Source organism: Petromyzon marinus, chromosome 26 (assembly GCF_048934315.1).
Source record: "Petromyzon marinus isolate PM22_M1 ecotype Great Lakes invasive population chromosome 26, UKy_Petmar_22M1.pri1.0, whole genome shotgun sequence".
NCBI lineage: Eukaryota > Metazoa > Chordata > Hyperoartia > Petromyzontiformes > Petromyzontidae > Petromyzon > Petromyzon marinus.
The window spans coordinates 10993257-11014547 of NC_133692.1; the positions used below are offsets into that span (position 1 = coordinate 10993257).

General features: G+C 43.1%; 1 protein-coding gene across 6 annotated transcripts in view; it reads right to left on the bottom strand.

Annotated features, from left to right (window-relative positions):
- Positions 1 to 8478, bottom strand: part of CARD11 (caspase recruitment domain family member 11) — an 86773-nt gene extending 78295 nt beyond the window's left edge. For 3 of the 6 annotated variants that reach the window (XM_032961297.2, XM_032961298.2, XM_032961292.2), the window contains exons 1-2: positions 8082 to 8428; positions 160 to 693 (exon numbers count right to left, since the gene is read on the bottom strand). In XM_032961297.2, coding sequence (XP_032817188.2) covers positions 160 to 679 — 520 coding nt within the window. In that variant the 5' untranslated portion in view covers positions 680 to 693; positions 8082 to 8428. The other 3 variants (XM_032961294.2, XM_032961293.2, XM_032961296.2) reach the window with 3 other exon arrangements.
- Positions 8479 to 21291: the final 12813 nt, after the last annotated feature.

Sequence of the window (21291 nt, forward strand, 5' to 3'; positions counted from 1 at the left end):
TGGAGCTACACACTTTTAAATCTAAGATCTAAAGCTAATTTCTTTATAACTCATTTTTGTGTTGTTCTCCTTCCCCCGTACACATCCATTCAGCACGGTTGGCTACGTACGGTGTGAAAGAAGTTCAACGTACACACACACACGCACGCGTGTACGTACCAACGCGGCGCGAGCGCGTGGAGAGACTCAGCGAGTTGAGCACCTCGTCCTCGTCCTGCCCGTCGATGACGCGGCACTGCCGTAGGTACGGCGTGAGCCGTGCGGGGTCGATGACACTCGTGAGACGCATGCGGTGGTTCTCCACCTCATCCCACAGGTGCGCCTCCAGCTCCTCCTCCCGTAAGTCGGCGCCCAGCATCCCCGCCGCGGACGTATCCTCCACCATCCCTTCCATCCCTCCGCCCAAGGTGCCGCCTGCTCTTCCGAGACCACCCGCCCCTCCGGCGGAAATGTGTTCCCGAACATTCACGCCGCTAGCGGTGGTCCTTCCGGTCATCTCGCCAGTGGAGAGGGTTTCCCGATGAATTCGTCCTCGCACCGCTCCCCTGCCAAGTATCCCACCACCTAAGTGCACCCCAAATATCCCTCCCCTAGCGTTGCTCGCCATGGTCCCTCCACCTTGAGCTGGTTCGCTTCCGGCGATCCGTTCCTTAGCTGCGCAATTGCCAGTCTTCAGCATCCCTAATAAATGTACTGGTCAGAAAAAATAAGAGACAGAGAGAGAGACACACACAACATACGGTCAATGCAAAATCAAGGTGCGTCCCATCACCTACCAAAAGCGCTCTGATGCAGCAGCACAGTCCCTGGTGCGTTGTGGTATTTTGGAATGCACCAACAGGCGAAAGCAATGAAATAAAATGAACTGACAAACATATTGACACACACACACAAACACGTCGACATAAAACAACGACATAGTAGGTATGTATGGTGATCTTCTCTTACACCGTACAAAGCCAACCCTGCTAATCGGAGCCAGACTGGTACACAACACAGTACGCAGACAGAAATCCAAATAAAAAGCATGAAATCGATGGATAAACAGACAGCCATCCAGACAAACATTTGGCAATTGAAGACATAAACACACGCGGACCGGCTACCAGATAAAACGTCACACCCCGACCCTCGAGGTGAACTCGCGGAGCTGGTTTCTCGCCCGGGTGGGTAACTAAACCCGAGCCTCCCGCGTCTGCCGTTCGAATTGAGTCGCGAATGGTGATGGCGGGGGGGGGGTGTGTGTTAGAGCGCGACAGGGTGGTTGTCAAAATTCTACTTTTCATCATGGCACCAAGTCCGTTCCCGTCGTGACGTGTCATTTGAGAAAGAGACACTCGCGCGCGCGCGCACATTCACACACACACACAAATAAATCATCATCAGCCACGGTCAATCCACTGCTAGATGAAGTCCCCACACAAAAAAACCCGTTCTGTTGGGTGTGCCTCGAAGATCGAGCAAGCTCTAGCGTTTGCCGCCGCATGAAAGAGCTTGAGATGCATTGCGGCGCTGTAAGGCTTCACGAATGCATTGGCCGCAAATGTGGCTGAAATGTGAACGGCTCTTCACGATCACCTCTTAAGCGCTCAACATCTGCAGTTTACGTAATCGTGGTGCAAATGCGTGAAGCGAGCGGGCTATATCTTATTTTTACCGCGTTATTTCTAGCTTTTAGAAACCGGTCTTACTTCAAATAATTGTCCATAATGCAGGTTTTTTTTTGTTCGGGTTTGATCGCGTAAATATATAAATGTGTCGCTAAACCCGCCACCACCCGAGACAGCCAATTAGTAAGGGTCGTCAAGTAAACAGAACGCGCCAATTCGTCACTGGTACAGCACACCCGTGTGTTGGAGAGTAAATCCACAACATTTACAATGTTAATTTATATTTCCTGGGCTGCATCGCCTTACTTTTTTTCTTTTAAACTACAGTACACGTGTTGTATAATCCTAATTGTTGAGCATTCATACAAATTGAATACAGAAAGCATTCCAAGAAGACTTCATTGATGTTAAGAGAGCTGGATAAAAAAAAAAAAGGACCATTGAACCGGAACAATTATGGTGCTGTTATTTTCAAATAAACTCCGCCTCAGGGGTTCCACAATTCAGTGGGTATCTGAACCAGTCCCAAACCTGGATTTAAAAAGAGGGAGGGTCGGGTGAAAGGTTGCCGATACTTCTGCCGTGAACAAAAACTAAAGTAATCCAATGCGCGTGACGACCACAGAAATGACGAAATGTGCAGGAACTCCGACGGGCATATCTGCCCATGGGTCGTGATGATTATTGATCAAATCCGCAGCGAGACTGCGGATTGCACAATGCATCATTGTGATAAATTTGTAACATTATGATTCATTTAAACCTATCCTGTAAAATAGAACGTGAGAATTTTGTTTGTGTTGTTTTATTATTTTATTCTCATTCTACGTGACTTTACCGAAAGAACCAAAGAAGATGAATCCTTGCAGTCACGAAAGCTTTAAATCGAAAAATAGAACACTATATTTCTGCATTGACAGCCGAAACGGCCTCGTACAATTAGTTGAACAAGTGTACGGGTCTCAAACTGCGTGAGATGACTAAAGTAGCGAGACGATGCCGAGTAAGTAATTAACCGGCAGGGGCCTCGTGGAGTCTCAAAACATTTCGGGTGGCTCCACTTTGAATTGTTTGGCCCAAAAATATTGTGTAAAGTGTTTGTAGTGTGTTCATGGGGTAGAAAATCAAGAGTTTAACACGTTGTCGTAGTGGTCGGCTTTCGTGAACAATGTTATCCATAATAGGTGTTTTGGGTTAGATCGTGGAAATATAATTTCGTCGTTAAAACCACCACCACCCGACACAGCTAATTAGTAAGGTTTGTCACGTAGCCAAAAACATGCCAATTAGTTACTAGTTCAGCACACCGGTGTGTTGAAGTAAACCCACTACAACATTTACAATTAAAGTAACCATGCCGTTTCGTTGGTAATTATGGCGACCTGTATTAGGCATGCAATTAAACAGTGCATTACTTAATAATACGCTTCCAAGCAGCACTAAGCCTGAAGCTATCACAACGGTAAAAAAAATATATTTTTTTCTCAATCTCAACAGATCCTAGAATTAATCTTAACAAGAAGCAACTAGTTTTGCATCAACAAAAAAAAAACCTCAACGTTATCAAAATCACCCGAGTGTCACTGTTGGCACGATAATATTGGCCGCGAAAGCCTACGACTACGCGTTCAACCCCAAAACTCGGTACACTTCGGCGTAGAGAGGGAAGTAGCGTCACCACATGGTAATATCTCCTCTATCGAAATATCGACACTGCCAGCTGTATTCACGCTCACGTCCGCATTTCTATATAAGCACTGTACGAAAACCGCTAACATCGCGCCCACACACAGTCGCTCAAAGTGAGACTTTCCACAGCGACCAGCATCCCTTCTCGCTCTCCTCACTCAATAGCGCACGGCTCCTTTACCACATCAGCATTGTTCCCTCTCCAAATGAAGAATATCGTGCCTACAATGTAGCATGCAAAGCATCGTGGATTAGTATACGTAGCCTATTTGGTGTGTGTGTGCGTGTCTTTTGTGCTTCCTTCTTAATTTCACGTCATATGTGGGGTTTTTGTTTTACAACAGAGACCATCATTTCGTTTTATTGTCTCTTGTGCAATATACACAAATGTAAATCGAAGCAGGCGAGCTTGTGCAACGGGGCAATTTGAGTTGTCTAATGGGAGCCAGTGAACAACGTAATTTAAAGTATAAAACAAGAGACAAACTGACCACAGCATACTTTAACCTCACTGATCTCTGACTAGAATGCATTCATTTACTTACCAACATTAATCACGTAAAACATATATCCTCAAAATGTACAACTCGAATGTCGATTTCGAGTGTATTCAAAGCGTCAACAACTGGCTGAGATTAAGCACTGTACTGTAAAGGGGAAGGAAAAAAAATTGATCATGTGGCATTTGCATATCAAGGAATGATGCTAACACATCCAAGTCTGGGCCGTGTTTTCAAAAAGGCACTGCACGAACGGGAGAAGAGTGCCCAGCCAGTAGACTCGAGTTTCAATCTATTTGTGAAACAATGCTTCCTTAAACTAATTTAAACATCAAGGGTTCAAGGGGGAAGGAGGGTAGTTTGGTAGGAAGGGGATTTAATTTGGTGAACAAATGACTCTGTATGGCAGTATTGCCTATTTGACTTGATGTGAAAAAAACTTGCATTGTTTCTCGGGCAAGGCATTTTCAAAAAAAGGGGACAGGTGGCAGGGGATTTTCAAGCATAATGCCAGGAGGCTTTCTATTTGACGAGAGACCTCGAATCAGACCGAGGAGGGCCTCGGTCAAACTGTGCCAGGCAGAAAGATATCTTGGTTCTGAGTATGCAGAGAAACAGCTGTTTATTAAGATGTACTCGATGCATTTTGAACTTCTTTCGCACCGGACGTAACCAACCGTGCTAATTCGGCTTGTATAGGAAGGACAACAAACTAAACACAAAAAGAGTTCTAAAGTTATGAGTTTTCAATCGAGATTTAAAAAGTGCATCGGTCCAAATATCGGAATGAAAAGTGGTGGACCCACCTGACCAAGAGACTGATGTTAAGCCATTATAAGAGCTGTTACATCACTGTTGATGTAAAATAATGTTTGTCAATTGTTGTGGACACATTTGTGTCTATTACATAAACATACACAGTATTATATTATTTTGCATCAAGTCTGCATTAACCACACATACTTCTGACAAAATATGCTTGATAATATATGCATATATAATATATTAATATACTGTATATATATAATGTAATGTATATGCATATATACTATATATACTATATGCATATACATTACATTATATATATGCATATATACTATATGCATATATGATATTATTTGGCATAAAGTCTGCATATATAAAGAAATATATTATATCAATGCATATTTGTTTGCATGTTTTTTTTCCACAAGTATGTGTGGTTAATGCAGACTTTGTCTTGAAAAAGGTTTCTATTTTGAAATTTGAACATCTTAATACCTGTGTTATTGCCAGAAAGGGTAAAACACTCTTATTTTTCATCAGGTTAATGCACGTTTTTCCCACTCAGCCATGTTTGCAATAAAACCACATCACCATTTTACCACTGGCTAAATAATGTGCCAATTGAATATAAACCAGAATCCTTCTTTTAGTGTTCACCGAAAGAAAAACTTGACATTTCTGATGCAATATTTAAATAAATTGGGACACTAATTAGGGTGGCACATGCAGCTGCTTATGCATCCTGCTACGTTTTTATTTTCAAATCATCCAGAAGGGAAGCAAGACGGAAATAGATTTCGCACTACCACAAGTAACACACGCAGGACACGTTATCATATCATTACAATACAATAAATGACATTTATTTTCAGATTCCACTGCTTGTGTCCGATTCACAACACTAAAACGGGGACTGCCTACCACGTGACGTTGCAGCAAAGCCTTAAGGCTCAGCGAACAAGTGCGCATTGCTGTGCGCGCGCTGCATTTCTCCAACTCATAAAATGCACTTCCGTACTGTTTTCCTGTTTTCCAGTTGAGCAACCTGCCATCAAGTACTGCTTTGATCCGTCTTATAAATTCAGCAGGCCTATGTGCCCGAGAGCAATATAAAACAGGGCTGATATTACCGGTCAATAGCCCCACGTTATCACCGACAAAAAAAATATACGCAAGTGTGCGAAGTTGCACGTGTCAATGTTTGTATTACAGCTCTGTGTGCCACATAGGAAGTTGTCCGAAAAAAAATATTGTTTTTGTATTGCCGAAATATGTTCTGTGCACTGTACGAGCTGACTTTGTTTTAATCTTGGGAGTGGATCTGACCAAGTGCCAAGTCACACAACTTGGCATGGTCTATATTTAGCCATTTGTCACGAACCGAGATCTCTGGCTTCTCATTCAGCGCCTGGCCACCCAAGTTCAAAGACTGCGAGTCGAGGGAAGGAAATTACAAGTACTGTAAGTGCAAAATTGCAGAGTTATGGCTCTCTTTTTTTCCAATTGGCAGGGTCACAGTTGGCACTTTGTGTAACACGTGAAGTAGGTAGCAAGCAACATGGCAGAAGGCCCTCCACACACTTCCACACACTGAGCAAACATCTCGCAAAAAGTGTGAGTAACCCACACTTTTCCTCAACAGCACATGACCAGCCAATCGACTGAATGCGGTTTACCCATTTTGTACCGCTTAATGGTCAGAAGCAGCGGGATTTTAGGAACATGCATCATTGTCTCTCGGCTGCCAATCGAACTGGCTACCTCCGGCTTGCAAGACCAGCGTGTGAACAATGACACGCGATAGCATCCCATATTGCATACAACTTAATATTATATATGCCATGCATGCATATTGCAAAATAGACTGTCTCGAAGAGCTCTCATCATCATCAGACATTTTCTGTACACTGTTGGAAGAGGACCTCCCCCACGTCATCTCCCCATGGCTCAGTGCTACCACCGTGTAGTGCCCTCTGCTGGCAAAGTACGCCCACAGCAGCAGCCTATGACACCTGTTTTATGGAATACAATACCGTGTTGTACATCGTACATGTACGAATGTATCACATCCACATTTACATGTGTATGCTATGTAAACAATACTCTAAATAGAAAGGTTGTGGGTCCTGCTATTATGCCAATGCCAAATTCTGGCTGGCCCCAGCCAGAGACAAGAAGGATCCCCTTCCCCCCCATCTCGAGATAGGAGTCGACTCATCCATGCCAGCTATGACTTTAGTTGGGACCACAAGATAATAACCCAGTACGACATTTACGCGGACCCACTCAACCTCCTGGCAACAAAACGCATTCGCTTATCTGTCAATACTAGTAATGGAAATGATTAATATTACAGGAACATAAAAACGTGTTTTCAAACGCAGCATACTTTTTTTTTAAGTCGGGGGACATTTATATTTTAGGGTTAGGGTAGTTTCACCAGGGTAGTTTACATAACTTAATATTCGTTATTAAATCTCATAAGAAAAATATTAACTCATGTCCGAAACAAAGAGGGATACACGTTGTCACTAATTCGGGATCAACCTGTGCGTTTGCATCAAAGCCCAGCGGCTCACCGGTGTGGTACCATGGGACCGCACTCTGAGAATCACCGCAGTCCAGTCCACTCTTAGTATATTTATTCAGCATGGTAAAGCAATCGCTAAAGCCTCATCAGCACGTTAAAGACAGTGGATGTTTTACAACGGAATCATGGGTTGGAACAACTAAAGCAGGACACCGTAATGTATCGGTGGCTCATGCAGATGTTGTGTACTTGTGTAAAATATATCGACACACTCCACTGCTTATGTATACAATTACCGTAATCTGCCCAGCCTAGTCAGATATCAGAAGCTAAGCAAAGTTGAGCCTGGCTAACCAACTTTTCGATGGGTGGCCATGATGCCGCCCGCAACCCACATGCAGTAGGCGTTGTGGGCAGTGCAGCAACATCCACTGTTAGATGCGCCCACCATCTGCCACCTGCTATAACCAGTATGGTTAAGTATGGTCAAACAATCATCATGACCCGCAAACGCGTGGGGAGGCCCTCATCCAGCAGTGGATCGGCTAAACGGGCCGTACACATGCACAAGACCTGCGTGCCATTTAGTGAAGTACTGTACCTCCGTTGAAGGAGCGTAAACTACTCTATGGCCCGCAGTGTTGTAGATTGACCGATAGACGCTCCACGTATTCACCCCAAACTGCGCTGTTAATACAAGTCGAGTTGCGCCGTGTCGTGTGTGGCACCGCGTTTTGCCACTTGAGCGGAGTAGCGGTCCCCTTTGAATCGCCTGTCGTAAAGTTATATTTTGCTCCAAAGGTCAAACAGCGCCCAATAATAACCTCATTTTACGCACGAACGCGCACCTCGGATGAGCACGGCTGTCTCTCTCGTGCGGACGTGGGACACGGAGAAGTCCCAACACACACACACACCAACACGCGAATTGGCAGCGAGCTCACGTGAAACAGAGAGACACACCAACACGCGTACTCGGTGGCTTACCTGGACATGCGACGGTGACGTTCACGCGTTCCTAGAGCGCACCTGGCGACCGGAGTTCGTGTCCGAGCCTGAACACGAAGCAAGGCAACAAACACATTCAAACAGGTGCGTTGAAAGGACGAACGCACGTAAAAGCCAGGCTACGGTTTGATGCCTTGGCTAACACAGCAGCAACAACAACAACAACAAAATAACGCAGAAGAGTAGAAATACAATCACATCTACCCACACCTACGAACGGGTAGGTTGGTAGGTACAACGAAAGCGAACAAAACACGTCTCCAGCGCGGACACAACGCGCACAAAAGGGATTGTGAGCCGTGTACAAGGAGGAGGGGTGTCTCCCACTCGATGCTTACCCGCCCATCATATACTCACGACTGAATGCCCCCCCCATCAACCTCCCAGCACTCACTTCAGCTCCTCCTCCTCCTCCCTTTGCTTTCAATTCCCCTCCCCCGACCCCCACCGGTTTGCTTTCAAATTCAGGTCCTCATTCAACGAGGGATAGGTTTTGGCTCTCTCTGCTGGTCTAGACAGGGCTACTGGAAATAAGACTTGGAGCAAGTCAGACCCTGCTGATTAGACGCTGCATGTCAACGCCTGTCTCTGGCCAGAGTGTTCTTGTAATGAACCGATGCCCCTAAAATTGACGCACTCCCATCAGCTAATTACGCCACTCTGTTTTATACCTTTCATTGGCAGCTGAATGGAAAATTAAAGATAAGGCAAAGCGCGATTGTGGGCCATTCAACCCAACCGATAGACCAGAGTAAACCACCGTGTTCTGTACTTTCTCGACGGAAGGAACAGTAAAACTTTAATGCTTTAAAAAAAAAACTTGAACAAGCTATATCCTTCAGCAGTGTCGTGGCTATCACACAGATCCCGCGACATTGGCATTCAGCTCCTGACCATTTTGTCACACGCAAGAATGTAATGGCGTCAAAATTTCGATGGCATTCTTGAGTTACGTTTTTTTTTTTACAAATTAAAATTTCAAAAAGCACTCCAAGCCGGTTGGCTCTCGCTGTTTGGTTAACTCTTTTTTGATATTTTATCCTTTAAAAATATCCCCCAAAATACTGCATACGTACTCTGTATTATGTTTCCAGTTGTATCTCTCGCACCATTGCATAACTGTATATTATTTTATTGGGTGAACTTGTACAATATGTATGGTTTTCTCACGTTAGTCTGTAGCCCAGATATGTAGCCTTCGTTTTTTATTATTTACTCATTTCCTGTTGTTTGTTTCCATTGGTTTGTATAATGACTACGTCAACAGAACATCGGAGATGGTTTCGATTTTCTCTCTATATATAATTGTGGCTTTATTTTCGTCAGTTTAATTCTCGGAAAAGATATTGTACTGTACTATTGCCTTCAACAGAATGCTGCCTCGGTTAAAACAAATTAACTGTAGTAGTATTGTGCAGAACGAGTAATGTACTGAGCCTGATGTAATTAGAAAACACGCTTCACACTTTTGAGCCCTGTCGACAATGAGATTCTTGAAAAGCTGACCGATTAATAATGTTTAATGCAGTGAAAAAGAGAACTACCTTGTATATACAAAACACATGCCTGCAGGGTGCCCATGTGAGCCAGTACATGAAGCGGCTCTGTGACTATGATCTGTGTGAAGTTTGGGTGTCGTTTGCATGCGTGTGTTGTTTTCGGACATTCTGGTTTCCTTCCATAATTAAACATGTTCCAATAGGATAAGGTAAAAAAAATTCCATGCCTGGAAAGAGTTCTGAGACTTAGTGATGCTTTCATTGGGCTGAATAAGGCATGGCGTCACGACATATAGTTTGTGAACTCATCTTTGTGGACCATTGAGTGTGCGTCAAGGGGTACCTCTGCGGATGTGTATATTTTAACTTAGCTATTTCAATGAGCCATTTCAATGCTAAATTATATGCTAATTCCTTTGTCAAGGCGCGTGGTCTTTTTCTTCTCACACAGCTTAAAGGTCGTGATCTGAGCGTGACTTCTTCCACTCCAGCGCTGTCCTCCAGACAGTCTCGTCCCTTCACCTGATGAAGGCCGCTTGTGTTGTGGCCGAAACGTCGTGATTTTTTGTTATTTAATTTTCACCTACGTGACTTTACCCAATAGAACCAAAGAGTATGCGTGTGTTTTCTCTGAGTACTACACTTTCCTCGCATGTACAAAACATCACATTGAAACATACTCTGCAGTCTTAAGACTCTGAGATGCTTACCTGGATAAATAATGTCGTATAAATTAATTACCCTAATCACAATATTGTGAACATACGGGTATTGCCCACATTACTGTCATAGTTAATGGTTAGCACACTGGACTTGCAATCTAGAGGTTCCGAGTTCGATTCGATTTCCCAACGCCGCAGTTGCAACAATGGTGCAAGTTTATTAAATGCCCTTCCTCTGTCCACCCAAAAGTGTGAATTGATATGCCATTCTGAGTCGACCAGCAGGTTATGTATGGTGGGGTAAATTGTGGATACTGACACCCCTGCCAAGATGTCCTGGCAGCGTGGAGGGGTAGGCCAAATACATTTTATAGGGGCTCTCTAGCTCACTCGAATATAGCTCTTTCTCTAGGTGACATCTGTACCCTTTTTTACTGCAGGTAGGAGAGCTTCCATACTGCCATTCCACCATTCCACTCCTAAAAGCTACACTGTATCATTCTAACTCCCTTAATCATAGATGGGTAGCTCTACACCAGTGACGTGCGGTGAGGTCAATGGCTGGGGAGGCACTGGCTCGTGTCAGAGCTAGATTCACACACGGAGGGAGGCGTGGCCTCACAGAGGGGGCGTGGCCTCATTGAGGGGGCGTGTCCTCATTGAGGGGGCGTGTTAGACATGTCCCCCTCAGTGAGGCAGATGTGATAGCTGCCTCCCCTGGTGCTTTTTCATTGCAGCGAGCCTAAATATCTTTATACACATACGTGAAATAAGTTACCTGGAGTATGGAAATCGAGGATATGAAATAAAGGGGTCTACAAACATTACATTGGTGACATACTGAGATAGAAACAGGCACGTGCTTATTGCCCGCGCTCCATCCAGTTACTGAGGGGTTGCGCAATCAGAGGGGAGGCTGAGCTCGTCGCTGCCTCACCTCTCGTCTCTTCCTGTATTTGCAGCAGAGCTCCGCAAATTTGGCGATTTTGACTATAAAAATGATTGGAATCGTACAGAAATTACATTTATAACACAGATCAGTGTAAAAATCTTAATATTGATTTTATTTAATTATTCTTTTTTTTACTTTTCGTAACAGCTATTTTCATTGGAATATGACAGGTGAGGCTCTGCCTCCCCTACCTCCCCTGACCGCACATCCCTGCTCTACACTCACTGATCAAAGTCCATTTGTGTTAGGGTATCTGAACAAAAATGACAAGTAAATACCCCCCCCTCCCTCTATATATACAAAGTGAATGGAGGAGAATGATTAACTTGTATTAATTGGATTGTGTCAAACACGTCTATATTGACGGAGTTTACCAAGGTGTGTCACCTATTTTTTAAAAAAATATATATTTGAGAAATGCATATTACTACTATAATGAGCCAAGAACGTCTGTGTGTAACGTGCGTGACGTCACTCCACATGCCACGCCCCCCCGTCATTAATATTCATGAGCGGGTGGATTTTTACCCTCGTGCAGAAGACGGTCGAGTGGAAATACATTTTTTTCACAAATTCGCTTTAAGTTTGACGTTTCTTTATTGAAAGAGAATCTAATAAATAATTATACGCAGCAACAAAGTGGATTTGGTGTCTTTATTTATTTAATCAACACTTGAGACAAAAGTCTAATTTATGCTCCCCACATTATGATAAAATAGAACATTTCTCGGTAATTTTCCAGATATTGCATGGAATAACAATTTATTTCAACCCCAGCGACCGAAAGCAGAAGAGAATATAGTATCAGAGCAGTGAATTTGAACAAATTCAAGGTCAGTTATATACAGTGCTACAGTGACGTAAAGTGAGGTGTTTTATGACATAGTTTCGTGCAAGAAACACTGTCATTAATACAGCGCTACAGTGAACTGCAGTGAAGTGTTTGATTACATAGTTTCGTGCAAGATTCACTTCCATTAAATTTACACAACATACAATTATACTCTGCTTAATTTTTCCGTAAATATTACAGCTTCCTGTTCTAGGACGGGCAGACAAGCTCGTACAATTATAAAAAAAAGAGTTGACTTTGTTTTTATATCTTGACACGCGCATTCAGATTTAATCGTATAAGTTTCAAATACCACTCACCACTCGTTGGCATAGGGGCCGTCCATAAATGACGTCACGCGATTTTGGACAGACCCCCCCCCTCAAAAATGACGTCACAAAGCTCTGCCCCACCTCCCCCCCAAAATATATATATAACATGCTTCAAATCGCTTTAAACTATTATCATTGTAGTTGCGTATTTAATGTGGTGCTGTACTCTGATGTTGTAGGAGAAAACATTTATTAAAAAAGTCTATCTAATTAAGTAGAACTTGTTGTATATATTTATTTAAAGTTGCGCATTTTGATGTGACGTCAGATTTCTCAAACCCCCTTGTCACACATCGTCACAAATGTCTGACCCCCCCCCCACCCTAGGTGCGTGACGTCATTTATGGACGTCCTCATAGTTGGGAATCGAAGTCAGGACACCAGGTTTATAGACCACTACATCACCGCTTCATCAATTTCAGTGGACAGATAAATGGAAACGTTTAAGAATGCAGTGCTGCAGTTGACACACCGACAAGTAGTTCAAAACCCTCTCACAATAACAGCCAGCTATATTTACTAAGCAAGTCAAAATGCTTGGCATATTTCCTTTATGCAATATTTTATACCACGTTAATTAAAGCCAATGTTGGGATGTGGGATTTTACAAAGTTTCGTACCCCGTGGCACTGCACTGGAAGGGAAGTAGAGGCAGTTGCACAAAAGGGAAAGACGGACCAAGATGAGCGGGGAAGGGAAGGCCTGCTGGGACAGAAGTCCACAGAGCAGACAAAGAGAGCGCGGCTCAAGGTGGCCAGCAGGATGAAAGAAGAAGCGCCAAGCAGGAAGGGGAGGAGGGGGAGAAGAAATGACCGGGTCAAGAAGAGGATGATTAGAGTGATGAGGGGGGTGGGAAGAGTGGGAGAGAGAAGGAAGGAGCGAGCAGAAGTGAAGTCAGCTGCACTTAGGAGAGGTGTTCGTTTTCACAGGGGGTGGGGAGAGAGAGGGGGGGGGGGGCAGACCGTGGGTGGCCACACAGAAGTCACGTAATTCATGGGAGGCTTGAGCTGATTGAGATATATATGTTTTCATGTACACCAAGAAATATATTTGGTCATGCATTTTTAGAGGTATGGTAATACAGTTAACAAGGTATGGTAATACAATGCAATATAGTTAACAAGGTATGGTAATACAATGTAATACAGTTAACAAGGTATGGTAATACAATATAATACAGTGAACAAGGTATGGTAATACAATGTAATACAGTGAACAAGGTATGGTAATACAATGTAATACAGTGAACAAGGTATGGTAATACAATGTAATACAGTTAACAAGGTATGGTAATACAATGTAATACAGTGAACAAGGTATGGTGTAATAGAATGTAATACAGTGAACAAGGTATGGTAATACAATGTAATACAGTGAAGAAGGTATGGTAATGCAATGTAATACAGTGAACAAGGTATAGTAATACAATGTAATACAGTTAACAAGGCATGGTAATACAATGTAATACAGTTAACAAGGTATGGTAATACAATGTAATATAGTGACCAAGGTATGGTAATACAATGTAATACAGTTAACAAGGTATGGTAATACAATGTAATACAGTGAAGAAGGTATGGTAATACAATGTAATACAGTTAACAAGGTATGGTAATACAATGGAATACACTGAACAAGGTATGGTAATACAATGTAATACAGTGAGCAAAGTATGGTAATACAATGTAATACAGTGAACAAGGTATGGTAAAACAATGTAATACAGTGAACAAGGTATGGTAATACAATGTAATACAGTTAACAAGGTATGCTAATACAATGTAATACAGTGAACAAGGTATGGTAATACAATGTAATACAGTGAACAAAGTATGGTAATACAATGTAATACAGTTAACAAGGCATGGTAATACAATGTAATACAGTTAACAAGGTATGGTAATACAATGTAATACAGTTAACAAGGTATGGTAATACAATGTAATACAGTTAACAATGTATGGTAATACAATGTAATACAGTGAACAAGGTATGGTAATACAATGTAATACAGTGAACAAGGTATGGTGTAATACAATGTAATACAGTGAACAAGGTATGGTAATACAATGTAATACAGTTAACAAGGTATGGTAATACAATGCAATACAGTTATCAAGGTATGTTTTATATTTTTTATTATTTTATTGTTTCCCTTCTACGTGACTTTACCGAAAGAACCAAGAATATGAATCCCTGCAGTCACGAAAGCTTTAAATCAAAAGGTATGGTAATACAATGTAATACAGTGAACAAGGGACACCCCATTAATTTGGGGGGTTATGTTTTGCACAGATTATACAAGGCCGTAATTATAATAAATATGCTCAAAATGTCCCCCCCCCCAATATATTGCTATAAAATAGATTTCTGTTTATATGATTGTGGTTATGGTTGTACTTTATTAATCCATAATCTCTGCCATTACATACAATGAAACAAGAAAAGGTAAAAAATAAAAAACAGAGCAATGTAATACAATACACTATTAGACATTATTGTAAAAATAATAATAAAAAGTCCATCCTATGTGTTAGTGAATTTTTAAAATATTTTAGGCAGGAAATGCAGAAAATTCGTTTTCAAATTTAGATTAATTTTCTGGGGGGGACCCCCAGACCCCCTGGAAGATTTGGTCCCCCCCCCCAATGTTGACTCCATGGCTACGGCCTTGAGATTATGTAATTGCTTCTGAAAATATAATGACAGTGAAATAATTTGAACGCGTACAAGTTACTTCGACTACTATTGCCGATGAGAGTGATATCTGAACCACTGATGGTGGTGAGTGATATCTGAACCACTGATAGTGGTGAGTGATATCTGACACATTGACGGTGATGAGTGATATCTGAACCACTGATGGTGGTGAGTGATGTCTGAACCACTGATGGTGATGAGTGATATCTGAACCACTGATGGTGGTGAGTGATATCTGAACCACTGATGGTGGTGAGTGATGTTCTGAACCACTAATGGTGATGAGTGATATCTGAACCACTGATGGTGGTGAGTGATGTTCTGAACCACTGATGGTGGTGAGTGATATCTGACACACTATGGTGGTGAGTGATATCTGAACCACTGATGATGGTGAGTTATGTCTGAACCACTGATGGTGGTGAGTGATTTTCTGAACCACTGATGGTGGTGAGTGATATCTGACACACTATGGTGGTGAGTGATATCTGAACCACTGATGATGGTGAGTTATGTCTGAACCACTGATGGTGGTGAGTGATATCTGAACCACTGATGATGGTGAGTTATGTCTGAACCACTAATGGTGATAAGTGATATCTGAACCACTGATGGTGGTGAGTGATGTTCTGAACCACTGATGGTGGTGAGTGATATCTGACACACTATGGTGGTGAGTGATATCTGAACCACTGATGGTGGTTGGCTCCTTGCCAATCGCTCTAAAATTTAAACTCAGCTCATCACTTCTGCTTTATCCACGGTGCTTGAAAGGATTGTTGTAAGGACATTCATCTTTCCCATTCTACGCAACCTACCACCATCCTTGACTTTCTCCGATCAATTTGATTTCCGCCCTTCAGGCTCCACCACTGTTGCCCTGCACCATTGCTCTCATGCTCATCACAAACGAGGACGTGTGTGTCATCTGCCTGGACTTCAGCAAAGCCTTTGACACTGTCCGTTACGCTTATTTACTCGAGAAACTCTCAATCGTGAATGTCTCCGACAACATCTATAACTGGAAAGTCTCATTTCTCAATAACCATTCTCATTGCACCGGGTTTGCGAATGAGACTTATGAGTATGTTATGATCAATGCCAAGTGTAATACAGGGGTCATAGCTTAGCCCTGCAGGCTTTATCATCACTGTCGTCCACCTACAACCGAGAACCACCGGCAGTGGACTCGTTGAATTTCGCAGAAGACACATATTTAACGATTTCAGAATTCAATTCTGCATCAACTGCCTAAGAAATCGACCACAGACATCGGAAGTGGGCCACTTGCAATGACCTCACGCTCAATCAAGAAAAGTCCACAGAACTGGTCTTCAGGCCAAAGGGTGGTAGATAAGGCACCTGGCAGCATCAATCACACCCCTGATCCATCTCCCCTTTTAATTTATAAACAGAGAGGCGGTGATGCAAATTGTGGGTATGGGCATCATCAGTAACTGTTCAATGCCCCCCCCCCACATTGCCTCTATGATAGTGTCGTGTGCTCGTACTTTTTATGCACACCACGTGCGCATAGAATGCCGCAAAGTTATATGTATACTGCTTTCGCCTCAACCATTATCGCCAAGATGACCTACGGCTCTCCGGCACGCCGGGGAGTTACCAACGCAGCTTGAGCGTGATTGGCTCGAGTCAGTTCTGCTCCTCGGCAACCTGCAGGGTTCTTGTGCACCCAGAGCCGCCGACTCGTCCCTCTTCACCCGTATCTTATCTCACCATGACCACGTTCTACACACATTGCTCCCCCCCCGAATCAAAACAACGCATCACTTGCGCTCGCGACCGCACGAGCGTGCATTACCACGTAAGACGTCTCTCCTTGGGAGACCAGCGCTTTATAGATCGTATGCTTTATTTTAATTGTTATTAATCTCGAGTTCTTGATTGTGGCTACACCCATTGATGATTGCATTTTATTGCATAGAACAGCTCCATCTAACCTTCCCTTCCCTCCGTTTGGCAATGTGTTGAAGCCCTTACCACCATTCCTATATTTTCTTGTATCACGTATTACTGAAATGATGTACGCAGCTGCGGCGTGTCGACTGGTCTGACTCATTTGAGTGTGAGTATGCGAATAAATGATTTATACAGAAATCAAACTTAGGTAACCATGTCCATAGCACAATCTGTATTTGCACAGGCAATCTGTGACTCACAAATCACTCAGTTCATGTAAATGAAATGGCACATTTTGAGTGTTATAACAAAGAGGACAAACCAGTTTCGCATGTAAAAAAAACTCTTTAAAATTCTAATTGATGAGCAGACAATGTCCAAGAAAACCTGGACAGGGTTTTCACAGTCTTATCTGCAAGGATTTTTTTTGTTCGCAGACTATGCCGCATTAGTTACCCATGAAAAAGCCAGCTGCAGAACTTTATGGACCGCCTCTCCCACGCTTGCTCTATATTCTCCTTGACTATTTGCATCAACAAACTATCATCATGGGTCAAGGTGTCACAAAACACTCAATTAGTATTGTTGACAACACTCCCCTCGAGGTAGTCAACCAATTGTGCTACCTCGGCTCAAAGGTGACGGATAACCGTCGCTCAAAGAGGAATTTAATGTTCGGATTGGGATGGCAGCAACGACTTTTGGCAGACTCACAAAGCGTACATGGAACAATGCCAAGCTAACTATCAAGACAACAGTGCTGATCCATCGAACCTCTGTCCTCAGCACTCTGCTGTACGGTAGCAACAAATGAACCACCTGCAGCCACCAAGAGAAGCAGCTCAACACCTCTCTGGGTTCAGGGTCCAGAGGCTAAAAACCGGAGTCCGTGGACCAGAGTCAACTGTTTGCGTCACATCCGTGGTTATTACCTGGTAAGACAATCACCGAACGCAGATGGCCTTACCCAGGCAAATTTAGCCACCATCTTGGCCCTTCTGAAACAGAGAAGTTGGTTTGAGCAATTGGACAGAATACAAGACAGATGCGTACTTAAAGACATCCTCCCCGGTTCAGGTAGTTAACGCGAAGAGGCCTATGGGTCACGCAAAACTACACTTTAAAGATGTTTGCAAGTGCAACCTAAGAACCTCTGACATTAACATCAACACGTGGGATGCTATGGCAAGAGTAAGAGAAAACTGGCAAGAGAGATTCTGGTTGTGCTCACGGAACGATGCCGTTAAATGTCTTCAGCACTCTTTGGTTCTTTCGGTAAAGTCACGTAGGTATAAAATAAAATAAATCACGACGTTTCGGGCGCAACACAAGCGTCCGTCGTCAGACCATGCTTTCCCACCTGATGACGGACGCTTGTGTTGCGCCCGAAACGTCGTGATTTATTTTATTTTATACCTACGTGACTTTTCCGAAAGAACCACAGAGTATGGATTCCTGCAGTCACGAAAGCTTCAAATCAAGATTGTCTTCAGCACCTTAATAATCACGAACGTCCAACGTAGGGTGCCAGCCATGACTCATCTGCAAGGAACTACAACTGCGGCAAGCTCTGTCTCTCCAGGATAGGCCTTTACAGCCATCGTATGGAATGTAAATCAAACTAGGTAACATCTATCATATTCGTAGGAAATGCAAAGCAGCACATTCCATCTTCTGCGATTGACGGAATTATGCTATTCATTGCACGTGCAAGCAAACTCTAGACCGGTTTCAACATACAGTGTGTCAACAGCAGTCATGATTGCTTGAATAAATGGTTATGATCATATCCACAACGATGCGAATGTTTATTTTGTGTTATGTAATATGCTGTATATAATTTGGCGTCGAACTAGGACCCATATCTTGCCTATTACATCTGGTAGTTCACCAGCATTGATTCAAGCAAGCCTGATTCTGCTAATGCAGAACAGCATGTCAGGGAGACATTGTCGGCTTATCATATTCTCCACAACGATGAAAATTATTGTTCTTTTGTAATTTTTGACTCTAGTAACTAATCTGTTTCCCAACCAGTGGGAATGCAATGCTTTTTACTGGGACCGGCATACAAGTATTTCTGCTTGCCACATACAGTATCGTTTAGACTTGCCATACTTGCGCTAAAATGCAGCCCTGGTATGCTGCCTCAGATTAACTGTCCAGAAAACATTAACTCGGTCAATAAGTTTAGACAAAAATGCAGATACTGTACCGTTTAGGCTTACATTGTATTGCAAATCAAATACATCAATTACGAAACAATTAGGCAGTTTACCTGGAAGATAGCAGGATTACAAGTTATCAAAATATATTTTACCATGCAATATTTCCAGGTATATAATCTACTATACATAATAGCTTTTGACCCAGTCACCTGGAATGCACTCAATTCCATCAGAGCCCAGAGAGTGCTCATGTAGGCGACCACCACGTATATGAACACATTGTGGGCAGCAGAGGCCAGTGTATCAACTCGTATTGTAATTGTGTTACCCCACCTTCACCGACCAGCATGGTGAAATATGTATGGTAAAATAACTCGCAATGCCCGCATGGTATATTGGGAGGCCCTCCAGCAGTAAATTGACCAACAGGATGTACATGTACATAATAACAACCAATTTAAACAATCTTGAGAGCGGAAGGCCCATAATCACAACGCCATAGGTGTAAGTCATTCCAAATTGACTGAAAGGGTCAGTGCAGTTTAATCACCTCCTGCTGAGCATTTCTTCGTGACAAGTCAACAATGGTCATACCTGTGCAGAGATTTCACCTGATAAAAACAACATGGATTTTCTACCACAGACTCCGGGCCACCAAGATAAAATATTCCAGAATAATTATGGTTATGTTTTCAGGAAGATTTACTCACAGGTAAGGCCCACTGAGCTATATAGCTCTTTTTCAGAAGCGACCTGCCCACAAATGATGGCTCAACGAAGTGGCTTATCGTGTGGAAATGCATAGGAGCCAAATGCTCGAAGCGCATGTTTCTAAATGTGGAGGGGTAAAACCAGACGACTCGGAGTAAAATCGACGCCACCACGGGGAGAACATGCGAACTACAAATATGCAGGCGTCAGGGTCGGGATCGATCCCACGGCCTCCTGCACACCTGAACAAGGCAGCGAACATCTCGCTGCCGTGGCGCCCAAGAAGGATCACCACCGTACGAGGTGGAGCGGTGTCTCAATCACGCGCGGCTCGTCCACTCGGGGACGCTGGGGCGCCACCCCACCAAGCAGATGGGGATGAGAAATTATTTTTCTAAGAAAAATACTTTTCTTTAAATTGTTTTGTCGTGTAAAAAAAAAGTATTTCGACGTAGGTTACCTAATGAAGATAACGTTTTAAGTTGTTCATATCAGAAACCGCTGCAACACACCACGGTATGATTTGTGCCTCGGGGAGGTCTCGGGGCAGCTGTGAAGGCGTCCGAGTGAGAGATTTCCCTTCGTTCATTGCGATCGGCTTATCGCAATGTAGCCACGCCGCTTGAGACCCATTCAGGGCCGTGGAAACAGGCGCCCGTGGCTGCGATGAGAGACGATGCCACAACGCGAGGAGGTTGCACTGTGCAAATATAACAGCTCACGGCCCGCACGCTCCAGGAGGAAACAAATGATGTCAGTTGCCACAGATATCAGACAGCGACCACACAACGAAACATGCTCTCGTGAAAAGTAAATAGGAGGCCTTTGTACATTGCATTAATGTCGCCAGTGAATACAGATCAAAACTTTTTGTGACGGTGTGTGGTTGTTATTGTACAATATGCCTTGACTAATTTGTTGATTCGTGTCAGCTGATATTTTATTGCTCTTACGGCTTTTGGCAGTGTCAAAGGGGTTTTCTATTGTGGACTTGAGTGTCATGGGGACAGCATTTGAGTGCTATGTTGTATTGTTTCGTATTGTTTATAAATACCTATCATTGGTAGATAAGACAGTTTTATCACTTTCACGGGAATGCCAGTAAGCATGACGAGGTTTTTCTTAATTAGAACAACATCTTTCCATAGGTCACTCACAACAGCCCCACCTACTGGAGATGTCACGATTCGCCACTGGTCTCAGTGGTTCTTGCGAGGGCATCCCAGCAATCTGAGTTTAAATTAGCCACGGATAATTTAGCCACGGCTAATTTAAACTCAGATTGGCAGTCGAGTGAGAAACTGATATACCAACTGAGTGCGTATGTTCTAAATAACTATTGCAAACAAGAGACTTGGTGAAGCTCAACTAATTATTTTGGAGCAATCGCAGGCAACAATTCTATAGCTTGGG